This window comes from Coenobita brevimanus, chromosome 111, assembly GCF_032717465.1.
Source record: "Coenobita brevimanus isolate Jiangsu-jjx chromosome 111, ASM3271746v2, whole genome shotgun sequence".
NCBI classification, from domain to species: Eukaryota; Metazoa; Arthropoda; class Malacostraca; order Decapoda; family Coenobitidae; genus Coenobita; species Coenobita brevimanus.
The window spans coordinates 6,262,666-6,282,439 of record NC_137064.1 but is presented as its reverse complement, the minus strand read 5'-3'; the positions used below and the strand labels follow the sequence as shown (position 1 = coordinate 6,282,439).

The 19,774-nt window shown below is 41.2% G+C and overlaps 1 protein-coding gene and 2 non-coding genes across 3 annotated transcripts in view; 1 reads left to right on the top strand and 2 right to left on the bottom strand.

Annotated features, from left to right (window-relative positions):
- LOC145417765 (minichromosome maintenance domain-containing protein 2-like) overlaps nucleotides 1–19,774 on the bottom strand; it is a 149,744-nt gene that overhangs the window by 75,628 nt on the left and 54,342 nt on the right. The window contains exon 5 of the mRNA XM_080286372.1: nucleotides 2,550–2,692. Within this exon, the coding sequence (XP_080142498.1) occupies nucleotides 2,550–2,692 (143 nt within the window). The remainder of the gene's footprint in view (nucleotides 1–2,549; nucleotides 2,693–19,774) is intronic.
- LOC145417940 (5S ribosomal RNA) lies at nucleotides 10,800–10,918 on the bottom strand. The gene has a single exon (XR_013900602.1). It is a non-coding gene; the product is annotated as a 5S ribosomal RNA (ribosomal RNA).
- On the top strand, nucleotides 16,957–17,075 carry LOC145417932 (5S ribosomal RNA). The gene has a single exon (XR_013900594.1). It is a non-coding gene; the product is annotated as a 5S ribosomal RNA (ribosomal RNA).

The following is a 19,774-nucleotide window of genomic DNA, read 5'->3' as shown; positions in this document are numbered from 1 at the left end:
TGGTGTGAGGAAGGTAACGTGGGGGTCTTTGTTGGGTTTAGGGATAGTGATGATAATGCCATGCTTCCAGATGTTGGGTATTATGTTGTGTGAGTATCTGTACTGTGGTTTTATATATTGGTGAGTGCTTGTATGCCTTGTGGTCCAAGGCGTTTATGGTGAATGTTGCTTATGTTGTCTGGTCCACAGGCAGATGAGTGCTTAACCCCTTCCCCGCAGGGATGGCTGGACCGCGCCGTGCCCCTCCCGCGGGGATAGCAGCGCTCTAAATACATGATAAATTAGCTACTTCCAGGTCGATGGAAGTATCACTCATCCTTTTCCCTTTTTTAAATATATTTTTTAGTCTGAGAATAGGTCATAAGGGATATTTCAATGCATAATGAACATGGAAAATTAGCGACCAAGTGCACGTGGGGTGTTGCCAGGTGATAAATTAGCTACTTCATGGCTAATGGCAGTATCAATTAGCCTTTTCCCTTTTCTATATATATTTTTAGTATGAGAATAGGGCATAGGACACATTTTAATGGAAAAAGTGAATGGAAAAAACTGGCCAGGAGTTGCATTGTGTGACCTGGCTGTAGCTATGCAGGGGAAGGGGTGAGGGAGGTGAGGTGGGGAGGTGAGGTAAACACAGAAAAATGGCTAAATTGGTAACACTGGATGTGAGTACTGGCGGTATTAGCAGCACTGCCTATAGCTACACACTGGCAGTAATAATGGATGATACAAGACCACACTTGAAAGCCCAGGTGATATAAAAAATTCCTGAATCACAAAAGTGATGCCCCGCGGTATGGTATTTATGTAATGAGCGTCATGAAAGTGACGGCCTGCGGGTTAGGGGTTAAGGTTGCCATTGATGTGCTTCGTCTGGTTGTACGTGAATGGTGCATAGTCTAGGTCTGTGGGGAACCGTCTCTTACGTTGGATGATACGTTGGTCATCGTGATGGGGGTTTAGATGGCTGACATGTGAAAAGTGATTGATGAAAGTGTTTGCTTTTTTTTTTTTTTTTTTTTTTTGCTAGGAAGAAAGTACGGTGTCTGCTGTTGTGATGGCAGCGTGTGTTTGTGTAGTGTTGCCATTGGAGAGTGTGATGCTGTTTAGTGTTTTTTAGAGTTTGCTGGTGTTTGTTTTCTGGTCAAGTGTTTGGAGATAATTATTCCAGTTTAGTGTTTGCTGTTTTGATATTTTATTGTTTATCTGAGTGTTGCGTTCTTGTATTTGCTGTATGGTGTCTTGTGTATGGGATGTTGGGGAGCGTCATAGTGTGTCCCATTGACTGATAAGGCCTTGAATTTCTGGTGTGAAGTTGGGGTTGTGTCTCTTTCTGTTGCCTCTAGGGATGTTTCTTTTGTCTGCATTTTGTATAATTTTATTCATTACTCTTCACAAATACACCACATCACTAACATACCCAACATCATCCTGGATGGTGATTTCAACGCTAAGCCATCGGCCTGACATGTCAACAACCCTGACACAGACAGAGGGCTGGTACTACAATCCCAGACAGATCATCTTTTCATACTGAATAATCTCCATCAACATACCCATGTCCCACACCATGCCCTCTTCCTCCCATCATCCCCAGACATCACTTTCTGCTCCCCAAACCTCGTCTCCACAACATCCTGGAAAGTGGTCAAAACTCCTGGATCTGATCACCTCCCAATCATCATCACTACCAAAATCAGAAACACCCCAGCTGGCCACAGACACACACGCACTAATAATAAGAGAGCCAACTGGGAGGCCTTCACAACTGAAACAGAACAACATTTCGAAACATTAAACAGTACATCCATCACAAACATCAACACTGCTGTGCAAAACTTTCTTTGAAAGTATGTTGGGAATATCACCTATGTCCATATAAAAGTTCAAGTTTGGCATGTCACAGTCAACCTCCAACTAAATTTTGGTGTCTGTCATCTTCACAAAGGACATCAGAGTTCTGCCAGGTGGGGTCAAAACATCAGTGAGGTTCACCCTACTGTCATCTGTATGACTGGCAAATGGATGTCACACATTCTCTGCCAGCACAGGTTGAGAGGACTCCAAGTACAGTATCTACTTGTGCAGAGATACTGTCAATCAGATAGGGCACTTGGCTGTGGAGCTATCCTACCAGATCAGGGTCTGGATGAAAGACAGCCATGTCCTTCTCCATATCTACCGCATTCTAGTGATGTATTGGAAGTCAGACTTCAGACTACTGCAAATATATACATGGATGAAGATGTCAGACTGTTACATATTGCAGATGTGGATGCAGAAGTAGGCATCATAGTTTCACATCCTCACATATACTGATGCAAATGTTTGTACAATTATACAGAAAAATATTATCATAATTCAAACTCCAAATAGTAATCAAGAAGTTAACAATGAGCACATTATGAAAATAATATAGTATCACAAAAAGTGCTGTTTGAATGCAAGAAATTCTTCTCAAATACTGAAACTGTGTGTAGTGTCAGGATACAATAGTTTCGAAGTGAGAAAGAGAGAGAGATAGAGATATATACCCTACTACTGACCTCTGAGTACCAACTTGATAGTCTGAAATTGTGTGTGAGCCTCTCCTAGTCCCTTCATATTTGGTCTCAAGTCCATCATTACAAACACTTTCTCTCCTAGCTCTCGTGACGATGGGTCTTCTACCAATGCAGAGTTGCACACCCTATAAGCACACAGAATGTAAATGTAATGTTCTTTTGTAATGGCTATTACTCTACATTGTCTTTTCATGTCAAATGAGCAGTTGACTCTATTACAGGGTATGAACTACAGAAGAGGAGTAATGACCAGTTAATTCGCCTTCCCAAGATCACTCTGCCCACAATAGGGTATCACATCTGCTTGACTGAATTTCCTGTTATATAAGCCATTGTTCAAACAACATGTGACCCAAAAGAAATGTCCTGGCATCCTAACCCTTTAACTATTCTCATGTCAACTAAACCCACTCAACAGTCAACACTATCAAGCACATGACAGACATACACCAGGACAATTTTCTGTTCCCTTGTGCCAATGATATCCTATATGATGCAAGATATAATAAATGGTCACAGGAAGATACCCTACTCTATTTTTAGTAATTTAGAAGCAATAATTTTCCAACAATTTTCTACTCACAAAGAGCAGACTGTAGAGCCAGTCAAGCAAGGCAGTACTCCCAAGGTGGATGGAACGCTGATAAGAGGAAGAACTGGAGCTCTTGCTTCATCAGTCTTTGGGACTAGTTCCTGACCATCCCCTTTTGCTGAACTTTTTCAGTGTTTGAATAACACAGAGAGTAGGACAGCATGCTTGCCGATACAAGTTTCTCTAACTGTCAACACCAAACTACATGCACATTGCACACTACACTTCCTTCAAAATTAAAAAAGAAAAATGGTGTCTAATAACCAAGCCTTAGAGTCCCCAGGAGGGGGGGGGGAACCATAAATGCCCCCACATTCCACCCCTCTCCCAGTGATAACTCAACGAGCTGCCTAGAACCACTGTCCAACTTCCTTTTTCTTCATTTCTGCAACATTTGTGGCCTTTCCTCTAACTTTCTCTCTGTTGAACACCATCTCTCCTCTAAACATAACCTTCTCTTCTTAATGTCTGAGGCAACAGACACCAAACCCCCTTCTGTATCCTCCTACTTTCTCTGTACTCATTTCAAAGCCAATGGTGGCTGTTGTGTATATGTATGCAATGACTTATCATGCTCTTGTGTTCCTGAACTTGATTCTTCTGAATTCTCTAGTCTCTGGCTTCGACTTTCCTGTCATTCTCTGACTAAATATATCTGTGCTATTTCCTTATCCCCTAATTCTACTGACTATGAAAAATTCTTCAACTATCTCACTTCTACGATGGAACACATCCTATCCATTTCTCCCTTCTCTGAAATCTCTGTTCTACAAGATTTCAGTGTTCACCACCACCTTTGGTTCTCCTCTCTTTTCACTGATCCGCCTGGTGAACAAGCCTACATCTTTCCTATCCATAATGACCTAGTGCAGCTTGTCAGCACCGTACCCATATCCCTGACCGCCCTGGAGAGAGCTCCGACATACTTGACCTCTTCCTTACAACTAATCCTTCTGCTTACACTGTTAATCCTTCCTCTCTGTTGGGCTCCTCCGATCACAACCTTGTTACCTAACCTGTCCTATCCCTCCAGTACAGCCTGTGGACCCCCCAAAGAAATATCGTCTGCGGCACTTTGGAGCTGCTGACTGGGGGGCTCTCAGGCTGTACTTCTTTAATTTTCCCTGGAATGATTATTGCTCCATGGCTGGGAGCCATCTAAGTGTCTTGTGCATTACAGAGGTTATTCTCTCGGGCATGGAAGGATACATTCCCTTCTCATATCCTTTGACTAATGCAAGAAGGCTTTGGTTTAATCACACTTGTTCTTATGCTGTCCAGAACAAGGAGAGGGCCTATAAAAGGTACCAGAACCAACCCACCCGTGAATCGCATCTTTCTGAAGTTTTTTCCCGGAATTGTGCAAAGTCTCTTCTTTGCTCTGCTAAAAAATAATTTCATTCATACTGAATGCTTTCAACTCTCCAACTTGAATTCTTCCTGCTCCTTCTGGTACCTTGCCCAAAAATTTTCAACAACTTTACCTCATCATCCTTCCCTCCTCTTTTTTTCTACTCTGATTGCTCTGTAGCTATTTCTTCTACTGATAAAGCAGATCTCTTCGCTCAGACTTTCTCATCCAATTCCGGTGCTGTTCCTCCATCACTACTCCCCTCTGACTTCCTCATGACCGACATTAAAATTTCTTCAGTTGATGTATTTTCTGCCATCACTGGCCTCAATACAAACAAGGCATATGGGCCTGATGGAGTCCCTCCTGTTGTCCTCAAGAACTGTGCTTCTGTGCTTACACCCTGCATAGGTAAACTCTTTCACCTTTGTCTATCAACTTGTACCTTTCTTTCTTGCTGGAAGTTTGCTCTCATTCAGCCAGTCCCAAAGAAAGGTGACCATTCCCGACCCTCTATCACCCAATTGCTTTAACATCCTGTGTCTCAAAAGTTTTTGAGTCTATTCTTAACAGAAAAATTTTAAAGCATCTTTCCTATCGTAGCCTTCTTTCTGATTGTCAGTATGGGTTCTGGTATAGTCCAGGCCCTTAGGGAGTTATGAGGAGGGTTTTGTGCAGATTTGTCTACAAGTACCAAATTTGGCTCAGATGTAGACCAGAACATACTTATTTCATTTTTGGAGAGCACCAAGCCCAGCGGTCACTCGGGCTGCCGTGTTGGCCAAATCCAAAATGGCTGCCAGCCGATACATGATTGTATCACAACTTCGTAACCAAAAGTCGTAGAATCATGAATGAACTCACTTTTTATAGGTTTTTGACCTCAAGGATTCCAAATCTGACCTCTGTTTTGACAGTCACGGTCAGGATAACCCCCCAATGGCATATAAAACATCAAATGAGATAAAAACTAAGCCAAGTAAACACAAAGTTTTATTTAAATCATTTAATGTTCAACTCCCAAAATACTCCAGGCCCTATATGGCAGATTTGTCTCCAAGCACTAAATTTGGGCCAGATGTAGACCAGAACAGACTGATTTCAATTTTGGAGCCCTTTGCCTTTTGATGTGAACAACACAAATGTGGGCACTTGCGAGAATGCTACTGCGCAATTGTGTTACAAGTGTGCTGAGCACCAGTCACACAGGAACTATAAGAAAACATCACTACTGCAAGATCTAATTGATTCTAATCTAGGTATCATCACTGTTCACACATCCACCTTCACACTTGCACAACCCTGTGCAGCAGACTCCAGCCCTACAGCATTTGCAGTTTCCTGTGCAAGATCTCTCACAGCCACAGTGCAGGAGAATGGAACATGCCTTACTAGCATCTGCGAGTGATGTCCAGTATGGTAACCAGATACCATTCTGCCAGCCCCAATCACTGAAGTCGGGGATTTCCTGGCAAACTGAGGTTGCTTGATTCCAATAAAAGCTTGCCTGAAGCAGTGCCCTCTTTATGTGCTCAAACAGTGCTGCTTGAGTGGGTGGTATGTTCTCCAGCATTGTTGTACCACTTGTAAAAAGATGGTGCCTGGCTTCTTTGACATTGGCCAAACCACATCCCTTACTGTACGTGATTATCACAAATCGTTCCAGCTTCTGCATGTGCAAAGACTCAAGGGTTAAGAGTTTGGGGTCATGGGTGAGGGCCACCAGTGTTTCACTAAGTCCTGGGGTGCTTTGCCAAGATGTCCAGGCAATCTTTTTGCCACATCCAATGAACTGTGATGTCGTGTCACATCCTGTGAGGGCATGGAAGAGTGGCAGTGCCAGAGACTTGGAGGGTCCAAGGTGAGAGCAGATATAATGGATGGGAATGTCACGGAATTTTTTTCCACTACCAAAGCCCACCCACAGCTGTGAAAGTCCAAGTGTGGTGAAAAAGCGTACAGCAAGAACCACCACATCACTGTCAACGGTACGAACATAGGCTGTCCTGTGACCCTGTGCTGCAGCATGTGCCAGATGAAGGAATATCTTTGTGTCTGCCTCAGGGTGGTTACATGGTTGGAGAGCTGAAACATCACAGGGTCTATTGGATAGCACATTCTCAAACTTTGTACTGAGAAGGAGCCTCCCACCCACATCTTTCTTGACAATCTCCTCACTGAGGAAGGAGAATAGCTCCTTTTTGTTATCCTCATGTTTGAGATATCTGGTTACCATACTGGGCATCACTCACAGATGCTAGTAAGGCATGTTCCATTCTCCTGCACTGTGGCTGTGAGAGATCTTGCACAGGAAACTGCAAATGCTGTAGGGCTGGAGTCCGCTGCACAGGGTCGTGCAAGTGTGAAGGTGGATGTGTGAACAATGACGATACCTAGATTAGAATCAATTAGATCTTGCAGTAGTGATGTTTTCTTATAGTTCCTATGTGACTGGTGCTAAGCACCCTTGTAACAGGCGCGGTAGCATTCTCGCAAGTGCCCACATATATGTTGTTCACATCAAAAGGCAAAGGGCTCCAAAATTGAAATCAGTCTGTTCTGGTCTACATCTGGCCCAAATTTAGTGCTTGGAGACAAATCTGCCATATAGGGCCTGGAGTATTTCGGGAGTTGAACATTAAATGATTTATATAAAACTTTGTGTTTACTTTGCTTTTGATCTCATTTGACGTTTTATATGCCATTGGGGGGTTATCCTGACCGTGACTGTCAAAACAGAGGTCAGATTTGGAATCCTTGAGGTCAAAAACCTATAAAAAGTGCCTCATTCATGATTCTACGACGTTTGGATACGAAGTTGTGATACAATCGTGTATCAGCTAGCAGCCATTTTGGATTTGGCCAACATGGCGGCCCGAGTGAGCGCTGGGCTTGGCGCCCTCCAAAAATGATATAAGTATGTTCTGGTCTACATCTGAGCCAAATTTGGTGCTTGTAGACAAATCTGCACAATTTAGTCCCTAAGGGCCTGGACTAGTAGGGATGCTCCACTGGTGATCTTCTCACCTACCTTTCAGACTCCTGGTCATTCTCCTTTCAGGACGTGGCAAAAGCTTTGCCACTGCACTTGACATCTCAAAGGCTTTTGATCGAGTCTGGCATAAATCTGTAATTTCCAAACTGACCTCTTACGATTTCTATCCTTCTATCTGTGCCGTCATCTACAGCTTCCTTTCTGGTCATTCTACAGCTGCTGTTGTAAATGGCCATCATTCTTCTCCTCGATCTATCAACAGTGGTGTTCCTCGGGGCTCTGTCCTATCACCAACTCTCTTCCTTTTATTCATTAACGACCTAAGCTGTAAAGTACATCTAATCCTATCCACTCGTACGCTGATGATTCCACCCTTCACCTATCCATTTGGTTCTCACAATATCCATCTCAACATTTACTTCAAGAAACAAGGAATAAGGCTATGGCACACCTAATGTCTAACTTGGCTCGTACCTCGGACTGGGGTAAAAGTAATCTTGTTGTTTTTAATACATCAAAGGCTCAGTTCTTACATCTATCAACACGACAGAATCTTCCACAGGAGTACCCATGAATGTTCAATAATATCCAGCTTCATCTTGCATCATCCTTAAACATACTTAGGGTTTCACTCTCTCGGGACTTATCTTGGAAAGATCATATTATATCTCTTGTAAAATCTGCTTCCAGGAGATTAGGTATGTTAAGTCAAATCCATACCATCTCTACCCCTGCACAGTTGTTGACTGTATACATGGGTTTTATTCGCCCCTGTGTAGAGTACAATTCTCATGTATTGGGAGGCTCCCCAGATACAGCTCTTCTCAATAAGGTGGAGTCAAAGGCTTTTCATCTCATTAACTCTCCTACTCCTACTGGCTTCCTTCAACCTCTGTCTCTTCGTCGCACTGTTGCATCTTCATCTCTTTTCTACAGCTTCTTCAATGGTCACTGCTCCTCTGAACTGCCTGCCATCCCTCCACCTCTACGAGAGGCATGTAGCACCTGTTTAGCATCAAACTCTCATCCCTTTTCTGTCCAACTCTCTAATGCAAGAGTTAACAATTACTCCCAGACCTTCATTTATGCAACAGGTCAACTATGGAACTGTCTCCCTCTGTCAGTATTTCCTACTTCCTGTAATCTCCAGGCTTTCAAACGCAGCGTGTCAAAGCATCTCAAAATGAATGGATCTTAAATTTGGCTCTCTTTTGTATTGTTTTAGTTTTTTTCTTGGAAGTAATGGTTTGTGGGCTCCTGACCTTTGGTTCCTTCTTCCTTGCATTAAAAAAAAAAAAAAAATCTTTCCAGCAGTCTAGTTTTTAGAATTAACCAGAAAACTAGCTTATATGCAAGGTACAAAATCTAATGTCCTGCAAAAGTTACGTATCTAGCTATGTATCTATACTGTACATTAACAAGGTTCACAAAGCCCCAGTAAAGAATTTCACACTGATTGTATACTAAAAAAAAAAAAAAAAAAAAAAAAAAAAAAAAAAATCCTCCTCCTCTAGCGGTTAATGCACAAACTGCTTGTTACATGATTGGTCTGTTATTGTAGCCAGTGTACCTGTTAACTGATACACTCTCCCAACCTCTTTTTACCTCTGCCAATGAGTTGGAGGGGGTTATGTATTAACATCTGTTTGCCTGTTTGTCTGTCCACAAATTATCTAAAAAAGTTATTGATGGATTTCAATTACATTTTGTGGATACTGTATATAGGTATGGGTCAAGGAAGTTTTTTAAACATACAGGTAAGTGGAGATCTGAGTCAGAGTCCTAGTTCAGGACTGTTTCTTGTTTGTTTGTCCATGAGATATCTCAAAAGATATTCATGGACTTCAATGAAATTTTCTGGACATGTGGGTTTTGGGCAAAACAAGAGCTGATTAAATTTTGATGGTGATCTCAGTTCTCTTGTATGGGTGCAGGTGGAGATAGGACCTGTCTGTGTGCTGTGAATCTCTTGTTCTTTGACTGTATGTGTGCTTCATGACATGAGTGGTCTCTCATTTCCCTGGGGACACTCCTAGTTCCCTGTGGTTCATCCCAGTGTGTTTTGGCTTTATGTATACATATATATATATATATATATATATATATATACAGTTACCTCTCAACTAACGCGAGTTTTAAAAACGCATTTTCATTTTAACACGAGCAAATGTTTAAGGAGATATGTTTAACTAACATGGGTTTCTCGATTTAACGCGACTTTACACGTATGTGATGGTTTCAAATTAGCCGCGCACGCCTTGGACAGTCCCAAGCTGACAGACCGTGTGTGGCAGGTTATGCATAAATACAATTTTTTATTTGTTTGTTGCTTTAACCAGTTTTATTCGAACTATAATATTCGAAAATGAAGTTTGGCCCCAATCTGAGCAATTTGCCTCATTTTCGGACAAAATTTGACCAGGAAAGTGATGGCAGATCTAAATTGTTACAACTTGATGCTGTAGAACAGAAGAAAACCACTCAGACCAAGATAGAGCAATACTTTATGAAGAAGACAGAAAACTTAAGAAAGTTATCTTCATCACCAGTAGCACGGAAGTCAGAAGAAGAGGAAGAGGAAGGACAGCAGAGCGAGGAGGGACAATAAATTTAGGGTGGGGAGTGGCGGGAGGTGGGGGAGAGGGGGGAAGAGGGACAGCAGCAGACGACGAGTGATGCATAGATGATGTGAGGCTGTATGTTGTTATTGTTTGTTACCTACTTACTGTAATGAAAATGTTGCTTTTACTGTAGTGTTTTTATAACCTACTAATGCATTAATAATGTTGAGGAACTTTCACAATGCCGTGAATGAAGCAGAATTGAAAGAAAATCCACGTAAAAAAAGAATACTGTACAGTATGTATTTGGGGAGAAGTAAACAACACTTCGGCCCAACTAGGGCTCAAATGTTGTTTATTTCTCCCCAAATATACTGTTTTTGTTTTTCAAGTAGATTTTCTTTCAAATTAATATTGTTGCTTTTAAGTTTAGGGTAGCATAGCTCCCCAAATGGGTAGCCTTTCCCAGAGTCCAGGAACATAACCCCCAATATTACCACTGTTTCTTATGGGAAAATTATGTTTAAATAACGCATTTTTAACTAACGCGACCTCTCCAGGAACCTAACCCTCGCGTTATTTGAGAGGTTACTGTATATATATATATATATATATACTCATTCATTCATTGCCAGACGCCATGTATCCCAAACGGGGTGGCCAAGGGCTTATAGTTAATTGTTTTACAGGGAGGGGCACTAATCCTCCACCAACCCCACTTGACACATAGGGATGCCAACAGCATCTGGTGTTCCCAGGCGGTCACCCATCCAAGTACTAACAAGACCCAACGTTACTTAACTTCGCTGATCGGACGGGAAGCAGTGTACTCAACGTGGTATGGCCGTTGGCATATAATATATATATATATATATATATATATATATATATATATATATATATATATATATATATATATATATATATATATATATATATATATATATATATATATATACTGTATATATATATATATATATATATACAGTATATATATATATATATATACTGTATATATATATATATATATATACAGTATATATATATATATATATATATATACAGTATATATATACAGTAGAACCTCAGTCCTCGAACACAATCCGTTCTGGAAGGCTGTTCCAGGACCGAATTGGTCGAGGACCGAACTAATTTTCCCCATAAGAAATAATGTAAATCATTTTAATCCATTCCAAGACCCCAGATGCTTACCTATTTAAGTTTCAGCACTGGTACCAGTGCTTTCCTTTACGAGGTGACTGTATATTTCTCTTGCCTTTTCACAAATTATATACTCACTAACACTGTCTCCTGCTAACTGTTTCTCATTGATGAAGATAAGCAATAATTATTCCACTTCTTCAATTATTTTCCACACTACTTTCCTCTTTTTACTGCCAGTAGCCGTACTGGATGAACTTGCTTTCTTTGGAGCAATTATTAGGGGCTAATACTGCACTGAATCAAGAAAAATGTGAAGCACAGCAGGACGACCACGTTGACAAACAACAAAGGTGGACACGTGACTGTCGGTTGGCCAGTTTCCCTTCGTTTGGCTACGTTCAGGTTGGTCGAGGTCCGATATTTTGGTCGACCTCTGGAGCATAAATTTCTTGAATTTTTTGGTCGAGGTCCGATTTGTTCGACATGTGAGACGTTCGAGGACCGAGGTTCCACTGTATATATATATACAGTATATACTATATATATATATATTGGTAGGAGAAGGGATCTTTATTTTGTTTTTGTTGATTTGGAAAAGGCCTTTGACAGAGTCCCTAGAGAGGTGGTGAAGTGGGCAATGAGAAAGCTTGGATTGGAGGAGTGGCTGGTTAGGGTGGTTATGGCCACGTATGTGGGTGCTCACACCCAGGTGAGAGTGAATGGAGATTTGAGTGATGAGTTTTCTGTGAATGTTGGTGTGCATCAGGGGTCAGTCTTGAGTCCCATGTTGTTTATCATGGTACTTGAAGCCCTTTCACGTGACTTTAGAAACGGACTCCCGTGGGAGTTGTTGTATGCTGATGATTTGGTGTTGATTGCAGAGAATGAAAGGGAGATGGAGGAAAGGTTTAGGAAATGGAGAGATGGTATGGGGCAAAAGGGTTTAAGGGTAAATGCAGATAAAACAAAAGTGATGATATCTAGGGTTGGTGGTGGTACTGTCAAAGACGAGGGAAAGTGGCCATGTGCAGTTTGCCACAAGGGCGTGGGAAGTAATTCCATCTTGTGCGGTGTGTGTGATAAATGGGTGCATAAGAGATGTGGTATCAGAGGTTGACTGCGAGATAATGCTGATTTTATGTGTACGGCGTGCCAGGGTGAGCAGGTGGAGATTGTCAGACGTGAAAGGATTGAACTTGCTGTGAGTGTGTGGAAGAGTTTTGTCATTTGGGAGACATGTTGTGTGCTGGAGGTGGGGCTGGAGCTAGCTCTGTGGCTAGGGTGAGAAGTGGTTGGAAGAAGTTCAGGGAGCTCTTGCCTCTCCTGACATTGAGAGGGCTCTCCCTATGTGCTAAGGGGTCTTTGTATGCAGCATGTGTTAGGAGTGTAATGCTGTATGGCAGTGACCCCTGGGCAGTGAAGGAGGAAGATATTCGCCGGCTCAGACGTACAGAAATGACAATGATTAGGTGGATGTGCAGTGCGTCCCTGTGTCCAAGGCCTGGAGGGGCTGGGTTTACAATGGAAGAGTTGAGAGGTAGGATGGGACTGGAGTGTATTGGTGTTGTGATGAGGAGAGGTAGAATGAGGTGGTTTGGACATGTGGAGAGGATGGGGGATGATAATTGGGTGAGGAAGGTGAGAAGTGTTAATATTGGGGGTGGGGTTATGAGGGGTAGACCGAGAAAGACATGGGACGAGGTCATTAAGTGTGACCTTAGGGTTAAGGGACTGAACAGGGAGGCTGCAATGGATCGTGCAGCGTGGAGAGCCGCCATTAGGTGACCAAGGCCGACACATGCAAGCATGTTAGAGCCTTTAAAAATGAAACGAAACGAAACGAATATATATATATATATATATATATATACAGTATATATGTATATATATATATGTACAGTATATATATATATATATATATATATATATATATATATATATATATATATATATACACTATATATATATATATATATGTACAGTATATATATATATATATATATATATTGTTACATAGCCTATGATTTCATCATCCTTTGTGTAATTTTAACGCACAGTATGCTGCATGTTTGATCACGAGCGTGTTCTGCCTCAGTCCCCCCCTTCTACCATTATAGTAGAGTAAGTTGTCCTTTCTGTTGTTCAGAGCAGGATTTTCAGCTCCTTGTCCCCACGGCTTCATTTGCGCGTCCTTCTTACAAGCTGTATCAAGCTCTGCTGGCCCCTATATAATGAGCTCAGTCTCTGCATCATTGCCACTTAGATCTACTCCTCATTTTGTTCACATCTCTGTCCTCCCCTGTACAGTTATTATTATTGTGAGTTTCTCAGGAATTCTCCAACCATCTAGCAGCTGTGTAATTTGAGTATAACTGTTATTGCATTTTTTCCTTGTACTGTATAGCATAAGGTGTTGATTTGTAGGCCTAGTGAGGTTTTTTTGTGATTTGTGTGGGATTCGTTTTGTCAGCCAGTTTTAATATTAGTTTGTATCTGTAATAATTTATCTTGCATTAACTGAGCATTACCCAGTGTATTTTCATTTTATCAAGGCTGACTTAGATAAATTTACTCATGCTAATTTCGTGTTAATAGAGGCTATTGCAGTTAACCATATATTTAACCTGTTTTTTGCCATTACATTATCCTTATGAGTCCTGAATGTTTTGTTGTTAGTTTGAGCATTAAACTTTAACTTGTAATTTTACCTAACTCTTTTGTTTTGAACCTGGAACTTTACGGGACAGTAGTGATTTTTAGTATTCTCACTTAAAGTGTACATTATCTTTCTCTGTTCCGTAATAATATATATATATATATATATATAATATTAATTGTGGTAGGTGGGGACACTCACCATCCACTCACTCAATGTTGTGTTGCTCTCGGGTGTCTCCCCTGTCCTCTCCTCCATCCTTCTTTCCTTCCATCTTCTTCTGTCTTTCCTTCATTCTTTCCTCGTCTTTCTGCCTACTGGTGACTGCACTCCCTCTTCTGTCTTTCATTCCTTCATTTTTTCCTCTTCCTTCTGCCTGTGGGTAACTCTACACTGAGTGACAAGCCAAACGGTTTCCTGTACACCAGGAAACCATTTACTACGCTGGGTGGTAACCATATAACCAAATTTTGGCGCCTGGTGGTTTAGTGGGTAATTATTGTGCTCCAATCGGATTGAGCCGGTGAAGGTTTATGTCCAAGGGGTGATTGGGGCTTTTTGCTCACGTAATGCCACTCAGGGATGAATGAGACTGGTCACTCTCGTCTTAAATGTCGGGACCAGCTGCCTGGCCCCGGACTCCTACGCTCCTCATGGGACAACGTAGGATTGGATGGATGGATGGATGGATGGATATATATATATACAGTGCTCGTCAGAAGTATGGAGCGCCCTGCGTCCCTCCTGAGAAACAAACCTTTCAACATTGAAAAAAACATATAAATAATGCATTTTATTTACCTTTAGTGCTTCGTAGGGTAGCCTTTACGTTTCTTCAGGGACCTGAGACGTCTTGGAAGTGAAAGGGCGAGGCTCCTGAGGTGCTGGAGGGGTACTTTGTCCCAGGAGTCACGAATGGCGGCTTCCAACTTAGGCAGAGAGCTCACGTCTTTCCCTTGGAGACTCTTCTTTACGAGGTACCAGAGGTTTTTAATCGGTTTGAGGTCTGGGCTATTTCCTGGCCAGTCTGTCATGAATGATACCTCGCAGTCACGAAACCAATTGGTGACCGATTTGGCCTTGTGAGCAGGTGCACCGTCCTGCTGAAACACTCGTGCACCTGTTAGCTCGAAGGAGTCTGGTAAATGATCACACAGAAGCTCCAGGTAAACATCCTGATTCACTCTGAGGTTCTTGGGAAGTACAACAAGCTTCCCCAAACCCTTCCCTGAGAAACAACCCCATACCATGAGTGAATCAGGATGTTTAACTGTGCTTTCTACATACCGTGGGTCAAGTGGGTCACTACCTTTGCGTCGATACACACGTGCTCCTCTGTTACAGGTAACACTAAACGTTGCCTCATCAGACCACAACACTGACAACCATTGCTCCTCACCCGAGGTTAGATATTTATTAGCAAAGGCAAGCCTACGATTTCTCTGGCTCTTGGTGAGAAGAGGCTTTTTCACAGGCCTGTGACTTGTGCAACCAAGCTCATGCACCCTACGAGACACTGTTCTCACTGACACCTCACCAAACACTTCCGGGTTGCTCTCCTTAATTTTCCTTGCACTCACACGAGGATTAAACTCCACTGCACGTTTTAAAACATTAACAGACCTTGGGGAAGTTTTCCTAGGCCTACCAGACCTCGGTTTCTTTGTGGGAAGTTCACCACTGTTTTCCTCCCGGAACCGCGCACACCAACAACGCACTGTCGATCGTGCCACACCAACCAATTCACTAATTTCCTTTGTCTGGTGGCCTGCCTCCTTTAGAGCAATGATCTGGGATATGATTTCACTCGATAGTTCATGGGTAGGTGCCATAACAAAGTTTTGAAGGCCAAAACACTGCGGGACACTCGGTAAAAAATGGCGCAATTTGAGAGGGACACTCGGCGGAATTCCTCTCTCTCAGGCAGCCTGTGGGCGACTGAGGCGGGAACCAACCAGCGCGTTGGAAGGCCTCAGGCTACCGTGACGTCATGGTCGGAGCTCAAACTTGTGGCTCAATTCTTACCCCCCAAAATGGGTGATTCTTTTTGGGCCATAAGTATTGCGCGCCTGGCGGACAACGCTGAATACTTCTGACGAGTACTGTATATATATATATATATATATATATATATATATATATATATATATATATATATCTATATATATACAGTAGAACCTCTCATTCGGACTATATGGGGGGAAGGGTTGTCCGAATTAGCAGATTGTCCGGACCATCAGGGTAATCTCCAGTTCATACCAAAAACTATCTACATATGGTATGTTTGTTAATTATTAACATATGTGGCATATGTCAACCCTACGTAACTGCAAAAGATGAAAGGATACTAAAATAACCAAACTAATCATGTACGATAGCTTTGTATTGCATAATTTACATGTAAGGCCATGACAAGAAACTAGCCTACATTTTAAATTGTAGTAAGTGACTAAGGCCTGTGTAGGCAAAAAAAATCAATTAATTAATTAACCGTAATATTTGGAATAAAAATAAAACTTATGTAGGCAAAAAATACATTGTCATCTTTGCCATATTGATAACGCCCATATGGGCAAGAAGCTAATGTCTGATGTACAAGTAAAGCACATTTAAGTACAAAAAATAACCTACAGTAATCATTAAACACTGCAGAATATTCTGACCCATTTTTGTGTAAGCAAACTCCTCCTTTTAACACCTTTATTCATTGCAGAAGCTACACTTGCATTAAGGTGCATGGTAAGGAGGACTAACTTTTGAAATACAGCGTAAAAATATAAATGGTTGGTGAACTAGTTGATGGAACGAATGCTAGCGTGTGTTTAAACAGGCGCCCATGTTGCGAGCTAGCGTGATCAGAGACTAAACGAATGATGATCGCTTTCTGCGCCGATACTGAAAATGACTTTAGAATTACTTTCAACATATTTTTGGAGCTTATTATTTTTAAATTTTGTCCGAATTAACAGAAATCAGGATCAAAGGGGTCCAGACCAAAGAGGTTCTACTGTGTATATATATATACAATATATATATATATATATATATATATATATATATATATATATATGGAAACGGCCATACCACGTTGAGTACACCGCTTCCCGTCTGATCAGCGAAGTTAAGCAACGTTGGGTCTGGTTAGTACTTGGATGGGTGACCGCCTGGGAACACCAGATGCTGTTGGCATCCCTACGTGTCAAGTGGGGTTGGTGGAGGATTAGTGCCCCTCCCTGTAAAACAATTAACTCTAAGCCCTTGGCCACCCCGTCTGGGATACATGGCGTCTGGCAATGAATGAATGAATGATGAATATATATATATATACAGTACATATATATATATATATCTATATATATATATATATATATATCTTCTATATAAATAATATATATATATATATATATATATATATATATATATATATATATATATATATATATATATATATATATATATATATATGTATACACACACTCAATCCTTGAGTACCGCGGGCAATAGGGACTGGACAAGGACCGTGGTACCCAAATCCGCGTCACTCAGACAATATGTTTACATGTATAATGGTACAATGTGTTCTGGCAACTTTCCAAAACTCTCACTTTTACCCCTTCTTACCACCTAACCCCACGTAAATTACCCTCACTTGCACCCACCATCAGGTAAAACATTGAAAGAGATATAACTGTTGTAATTAAAAACATCAATGGTATTAAAAATAGCATTAACAAAAATAAAAGTTGGGATGGGTACCCTTTTGTTGATACGTAGCTCCCGGTATTTTCCTCCCATCCCCCAACCCCAATGTTGTTGTCAAAGTTTCGCCTTGTCTCATATCATGTGGCTTTCAGGAGAGACCTTAGGCCAAATGGTTAGACAAAAATTTATGGGCCTGGCAGTTTTAGAGTACGAAATAGAACAAAAATTTGTGCTAACAAGAAAAAATTAATTTAATCCGTGTGTTCTCGTGAGTTAGCGTTCAGTTTCACATTTTTCGTTTGATATCGTGTTTCCCAACACATTTCTGATAAACTAAACATATGGCTAAATTGCTCAATCAGTTCAAAATGTGCTGGGAAGAGCAATACCGAACGAAGAGTAATGTGTTGGGAAGAGCGATACCGAACGAAGAATGTGAAACGGAACGCTAACTCAGGAGAACACATGGATGAAAGAGTACCTTTTTTCTGGTTTGCAAACATTTTCGCTCCATTTTGTTCCCTAAAACAGCCAGACCTGTAAATTTTAGTCTAACTATACAGCCTAACGTCTCTCCCAAAGGCCACATGATACGAGAAGGAGAAACTTTGACAACAACTTTGGGGTTTGGGGGCGGGAGTAAAATACCGTGGAGCTACGTATCAACAAAAGGGTACTCAGTGGAGGTGGTGTTGACCCAGTCCAACTTCTGTTTTTGTTAATGCCATTTTTAATACCACTGATGTTTTTAATTACAACAGTTATATCTCTTTCAGTGTTTTACCTGATGGTGCGTATAGGTGGAGGTAAATACGTGGGGTAAGATGGTAAAAATGGGGTAAAAGTGAGAGTTTGCTTTCTCTGACGCTCCACATAACGCCCTATAAGCTTCTCAGTCAGTTTCAGGACAACATATAAACCTTCACAGCTGCCAGGATTGCATCACTTCCTACGAATGATCTTTATCTTCTCCCTGTCCTTCCAAATCGTTGTGATGGTGCTTTCTTTTATGCTATGGTTTTTCTTTTTTTCTTTTGCCATTTTGGTATTTGTACGCTTAAAGCAGTGGAAGAACCTTACCAATTCAGTTGATATTCCTCCAGTTTGTTTTCTGTATTTTTCTGACTATTTTCAGGGTGGTAAATTACCTTTTCCTGCTGAAAAATTTCCCACTTTTTATCATCACGTTCCTTAAGCCATAACATGATTGTCTTGATGTACTCAAAGGTGATTTTCATCTCCCAGCTTCCCAACTGGATGCTACGTTAGGTTAGGTTAAATTATAAGGTATAGTTAAGCTAGGTTAGGTCTAGTTTAAACACTTAGGTTAGGACAGGCCCTAATTTCGCCGTAACCCTGATGTGTCAAACAAGATGACAGCGGAATACAACTTAAAACGACGGGGGAAACAGATTTAGTAAGAAACGTTTATTTACCTCCCAGAAGTAATCCGACAAATATAAGACTATCAGGAAGAAGAACGAAGAATGTGAAACTGAATGCTCACTTACACGAGCAGAAGTATTTTGTGTGTGTGTGTGTGTGTGTGTGTGTGTGTGTGTGTGTGTGTGTGTGTGTGTGTGTGTGATTAGCAAACATTTTCGTTTAGTTTCGTCTCCTAAAACTCGAAACCCATATGACTGTGAGGTAGAGTCTGTGAGACGCAAGAAAGGACTTGATAGCCGTATGCTCAGTCGGTCTTAAATGTGTTGGGAAGCACGAAACCAAACGAAAAATGTGGAACTGAACACTAACAAGAACACATAGGCGAAAGTATTTTTTTCTAATTAGCAAACATTTTCATTCCATTTCGTTCCCTAAAACTGCGAAACCCATTATGAGTGTGGGGTGGAACTAGGTGAAGCATGAGAAAGGATTGATAACAGTATGCTCAGTTAGTTGGAAGTGTTGGGAAGCATTAAATCGAACAAAGAATGTGGAACTGAACGCTACGATAACACATGGACGAAAGAGTAACTTTTCCTCTAATTAGCAACCATTTTTGTTCCATTTCGTTCCTTAAAACTGCAAAATCCATGATTATTGTGGGTAAGAACTAGATGAGGCATGAGAAAGGACTGATAACCATATGCCCAGTTGGTCCAAAATGTGTTGGGAAACATGAAATTAAACAAAGAATGTGGAACTGAACTGTAACTTACAAGAACGCAAGGATTTTTTTTTTT